Source organism: Elephantulus edwardii, unplaced genomic scaffold (assembly GCF_000299155.1).
Source record: "Elephantulus edwardii isolate Elephantulus edwardi_28Jun2011 unplaced genomic scaffold, EleEdw1.0 scaffold00421, whole genome shotgun sequence".
Lineage (NCBI taxonomy): Eukaryota > Metazoa > Chordata > Mammalia > Macroscelidea > Macroscelididae > Elephantulus > Elephantulus edwardii.
Genome location: NW_006400171.1, coordinates 1,322,311 through 1,327,962, shown reverse-complemented (window position 1 = coordinate 1,327,962; position 5,652 = coordinate 1,322,311). Strand labels below are relative to the sequence as shown.

The 5,652-nt window shown below is 49.2% G+C and overlaps 1 protein-coding gene and 1 pseudogene across 1 annotated transcript in view; both read right to left on the bottom strand.

Annotated features, from left to right (window-relative positions):
• Positions 1-1,266: 1,266 nt before the first annotated feature.
• Positions 1,267-2,585, bottom strand: LOC102872161 (annotated as a pseudogene).
• Positions 2,586-3,614: 1,029 nt separating this feature from the next.
• The window catches only part of LOC102873373 (actin, clone 211-like), a 14,205-nt gene continuing 12,167 nt past the window's right edge, over positions 3,615-5,652 (bottom strand). Inside the window, 3 exon segments of the mRNA XM_006902511.1 lie at positions 3,615-3,953; positions 3,955-4,153; positions 4,251-4,669. Coding sequence (XP_006902573.1) covers positions 3,615-3,953; positions 3,955-4,153; positions 4,251-4,669 — 957 coding nt within the window.

Below are 5,652 nucleotides of genomic sequence, written 5' to 3'. Positions count from 1 at the left end.
ATGCTTGCTTCGTTGAATGACTCTGGAAGTATTCCTTCATTTTCAATTTTTTTAAATATTTTTTCTGATAAATATGGAAACTCCGTCTTTATTGGCTGTATAAACATCTGGTCTGTACATACATTTCATATATCATAGTGCAGGGCCTGAACGGAGGGCCAAGGAGAGACCTCAGCAGCATGACAATTCACCTACTTGTCTCAAAGCCCTATCCACTTTTGTGCAAACCAAGGCCACTGGCTCCTGCTTCCTATTCCTCCCAGGAGATGTCACTGGGGAGGGGACTGAGTTAAGTGGGAAGGAATAAATAGGAGGGCTTGGTGGGGGAGGACACATGGAAATGCTAGAATCAAACACTGAAGCAAAACAGGTAATTGGCACAAGCAGCAAGCTGGGAGTATTGGGGGGTTGGCCAGGGTGGCAGGTAAGGGCTAGAAGGGACCAAGCTATCCCTCACGGTGAAGGATCTGAGACCTTGCCCTCTCCACAGCAGGAAAGAAATGCCCCAGGGCTTCAGCCTTGTCCCAGGAATTGAGGGGCAAGGGTGTCACAGATGAGCAAAGAATGGGAAAGGGAAGACAGGAGCAAAGGTCCTAGCTCCCCTGGACTTTAAGCCCTTGCTTTAGCATGAAATATGAACCCTTCTATGTGTGCACAAGGAACCAAGGGGCAGGGAGACTCTGACTTCTCTGTGGGACAGCAGGGCCTAAGCAGGCACCAAGAAGAAAAGTCAGCTCTCGGGGAGAGAACGGAGACACCAGAGGAGTCTTCTTAGGACAGTAGCCAGTAAAACAGAGATGGGCCCCAGAGAGCCCCCCAGCCCAGCCAGGGGGATGACAGCATCAACTGGTTCACATGATGCAGATGGGGAAGTTGAAAGAGGAGAACATAAGGAGAAATACTGTGGTAAGGGGAAGGGATAGCTCTACCCTGGGCCTTTGCAAAGGAGCATGCCCAAATAGTAGCCAAAAAAAATGGGGTGCTTGCTCCTCTCTACTCACATGAAGCCAGTGCATAATGGGGTCTGGTCCACTCAATACCGTTTCTGGGGTGTCTTCCTGTCCAAGTAGGACTCAGGCCTAGAGACTGTTATAGGAGCAGCACCAGGTCAGAGAGGGGCACAGGGGCTAACATGGCAGGAGGCAGGATGCCTAAGCAGCTCCCGGGGCCTAACGGAGAAGCACATCCTTATGCATGTCAGGAACTGGGCGCTTGGTCCTGCAAAGGGTGAGCAGAGGGAGAAGGGGCAGGACCTGGGAAGAGTCCCTAGCCACTCAAGGGGTGTAGGTCCACTTTGACTTTCTCCCCACAACTCAGCATTCCAATGGTGGGGAAGAAGCCCCCAGAAGGTACAACAGCATCCTTCTTCCCGACGATCTTGCCATTCTGAGTGAAGAAAACCACCACCTTCTTGCCCTCATGCTCTTGCTCGAGTTCTTTTCCATCTTCTTCCTCTTCCTGCTCTCCCTCCTGGTGCAGGTACATGACATTCCTGACGTTCCGGACAGCCCGAGCAGTTGGGGACAGGATCACTGTGTCACAACTGTCATCACTGTCACCCTCGCTGTCCAGAACGTAGTCTCAGGGGAACATGATTCCACAGCCCATAATGTCTCCTTTGTAACAGCGGGGCCCAAAGGGGTCCCCTACACCACTGCCATGAAAGATCTTGCCATCATCAATCTAGCATGATAGGCCACGGACCGTCGGCTCCATCCAGGATGCCTGTTCTTGGGATAATCCTTCTGAGCCAGCCCCAACGCGATGTAGCATTTCTCTCCAGGGTCCACAATCTCCACCTCGAAGTAGTGACTGCGAGTGCTCAGTGGATACCAGGCCTGGGCCAGTCCCATGTCAACGATGCTCTTGCCCTTGCCCAAGTATTCCAGCAGAGTTTCACAGACTCTGACGTCATGCAGCCGGCCCCACTCATCCTCGCAACTGTCTACCATCATGACACTGTCATCTTCTCGGCCCAGCTCAGCATTGAGGTGCAGCCACACCTCTTCACCCAGAGAGTGCATGCCTACTGCTGGAAAAAGTCCATCCGGGGACATGGGCATGATTGTGGACCCCACCCGTTTTCCATTTTTGGTGAAGAAGATCTGAGCAGTCTGCACATCAAAAGATACAGGCTCAATGCCACAGCCAATTTGGTCTCCAGAATTACATTTTGACCCGAACTGATGGCCCTTGGCTCGGCCATTATACAGCTTGCCATCATCAGCATGGTAGGCTACAGAGTCCGGCAACCAGCCAGGCTGGTGATGCAAGCTGTAGTACTGAGGGTCCAGTCCCACAGTAATGGTCCCCCGAACCCCACTGTCCACAATAGACACCTCAAAATAATTGCTGTCCTTGGTCAAGGGTCGAGAAGCCACATAGCAGCCAACTTCACTGGAGTTTCCATGGTAACTCAAAGTATCTCCGTCTACAAGGATGTGCTTGAACCTCTCCTGGCATCTGAAAGCCCGCACCTCCCGAATCTCCCAGATCCGCCGGCGCCAATTCAGAAACCGGTAGTGCAGGTTGAGATCATCCATCTTGTTCATGAGAACAAACCGGGGCCTCCGAGTCCTCCTCATCCATAGGCCTCTCATCCCCGCTCACTAGCTCTCCGGCCACCGCCACCACACACATCCGGGTCCCCGCCCTGCCTACGCTCTAGAGGCCCGCCCCCTTTTAATAATATTTAAGTAGAATTGGTGATAGATCCGCCCTGAATGTTTGGTAGAATTCAGCTGTGAAGCCATCTGATAAAGGAGTTTCCTATTGTGGAAGTATTTGTTATGATATTTTCAATTTCTTCTCCTGTGATGGGTCTGTTCAAGTGTTCTACATCTGTCCTTGTTATAGCTGTAGGGAATTCAAGGAATTAGTCCATTTTCTTTGTTTTTTTTTAAATTATCAGAGTATAGTTTTCATAGTATTCTGGTATTATCAATTTAATTTGATCTGATTCTTCCGTGATGTCACCCCTGTCATTTTTTTAAAAGGTGTGCACTTTTATTCAACTGGTCTCAAGTCAGGGTACAGGTAATGCCCTGGCTGCCTCCACATCTCAGCCACCCCAGGGAGACCAAAAGCCTTCATATTTCTAGAGTTGAGGGGAAGGGCAAGGGCCCAAATGAAGTAGGGCCTCCAATAGCTGACTATTGAAAACAAAACCTAAAGAACAAGTATTAAGGCGGAAGGATTTTTTAACAACAACAACAAAATTGGATTATATATAATTTACATAAAAGCAATGCTCCCTACCACCCCTGTCCATGCATGAACCTGGTGAAGGACAGGGCTCTTCTGCTTAGGGGAAGGGAGAGGCTTTTGGAAAGGCAGGAGCGTCCTGTCACATAGCCATGTTGAGATTATTTGGAATGACTATTTTAAAAAAAGTGAACAATGTACAATCAAAGTCCTGGACCACATTGGAGAACTGGAGGGATTCTTGCTCCACACCAACTGCGGTCAACCTCACGGTTCCAGTTTTTAAATCCCGAGTTAAGCGAGAAAAAAAAGCCATTCCAAGTCTCATCCTTTGTGTTTGTTTGTTTGTTTTTTCTGCGCAAGTTGGGTTTTGTTATCAAGAAAGGGTGTAACACAACTAAACAGTCCGCCTAGAAGCATTTGCGGTGGATGATGGAGGGGCCAGATTCGTCGTACTCCTGCTTGCTGATCCACATCTGCTGGAAGGTGAACAGAGAGGCCAGGATGGAGCCACCAATCCACATGGAGTATTTGCGCTCAGGGGGAGCGATGATCTTGATCTTCATCGTGCTGGGGGCCAGCGCTGTGATCTCCTTCTGTATCCTGTCAGTGATGCCTGGGTACGTGGTGGTCCTGCCAGACAGCACTGTGTTGGCGTAGAGGTCCTTGTGGATGTCAACATCATACTTCATGATGGAGTTGAAGGTAGTTTCATGGATGTCACAAGACTCCAAGCCCAGGAAGGAAGGCTTGGAAGAGTGCCTCAGGGCGGCGGAAACGCTCATTGCCAATGGTGATGACCTGCCCATCTGGCAGCTCATAGTTCTTCTCCAAGGAGGACGGGGAAGCCGCCGTGGCCATCTCCTGCTCCAAGTCCAGAGCAACATAACAGAGTTTCTCCTTGATGTCACGCACAAGTCCCGTTCAACTGTGGTGGTGAAGCTGTAGCCTCGCTCGGTTAGTATCTTACCTTGTAGATGGGCACAGTGTGGGTAACCCCATCTCAGGAATCCATCACAATGCCAGTGGTTTGGCCAGAAGTATACAGGGACAGCATGGCCTGGATGGCCACGTACATGGTAGGGGTGTTGAAGGTCTCAAACATGATCTAGGTCATCTTCTCCCGGTTATCCTTGGGGGTTCAGGGGTCCTCCGTCAGCAGCACAGAGTGCCCTTCGGGGGCCACACGCAGCTCGTTGTAGAAAGTGTGGTGCTAGATCTTCTTCATGTCGTCCCAGTTGGTGACAATGCTATGCTCAATGGGGTACTTGAAGGTCAGGATGCCTCTCTTGCTCTGGGATTCCTCCCCCAAGTAGGAGTCCTTCTGGCCCACGCCCACCATCATGTCCTGGTGCTGAGGGCGCCTCACGATGGAGAGGAAGACAACCTGAGGGGTGTCATCGCCCACGAAGCCGGCCTTACACATGCCGAAGCCGTTGTCAACCACCAGCGCAGCGATGTCACGCTATGGTGAGTTGGGGGTGGAGGGTCTGAACCGGCGGCGGTGACTGTGTAAAGGAGTCTGTGCTCTGGGACTGACAAGTTGTCGACTGTGTAACCCCGGTCATTTCTTAATTGAGTTATCTGTTTGTTTGTTTTTTGTTTTGTTTTCTTTTGTTTTGAAGTTTGCTGGTGATTTGTCAATTTTATTGACCCTTTCGAAGAAACAGCTCCTAGTCTTATTGATGGTTTTAATTGTTTTTCTGTTTTCTATCTCATTAATTTCAGCTGTCTTTATAATTTTTTTTTATTCTAGAGGCTGTAAGATAAGATTGTTGCTGTTGTTGTTGTTTTCTATCTGGTGAAAGTGTTGAGTTAGATAATGGATTCTTCTTTCTTCCTTTTTTATGTGTGTGCCCATTGTTATGAACTGCCCTCCTGAGGACTGCTCTCCTGAGAACTGCTAATGTTAACCTATACTTGGACCAAGAGGCAGTTGTTAGAACAGAGCAAGGAAACACTGCATGGCTCAAAATTGGGAAGAGCGTAAGCCAGGGATGTGTCCTGTCTCCGTACTTATTCAACCTGTATGCAAAACAGATGTGGCATCAGGATTGGTGGAAGATATATCAACAATCTGCACTAAGCAGATGATACAACCTTGCTTGCTGAAGCCGAGGAGGACCTGAAGCGCATGCTGAAGAGAGTCAAGTACTACAGCCTTCAATGTGGATTGAGACTCAATGTTTCACCACTGAACCAATTGGCAGCATCAGGATGGATGGTGAAGAGATTGAGATTATTCAGTTTTAGTTTGCTTGGCTCCACAGTCAACATTCTTGCCACCAGCAGCCAGGAAATTAAAATACTTATTGCGATGGGAAAGTCTGTTGTTAGGGACCTCTCCAGGGTACTGAAGAGCAATGGTGTCACTCTGGAGACTAAGGTGTGTCTGATACAGGCCATGGTCTTTGCAATCACTTGTTATGCATCAGAGAGTTGGACAAT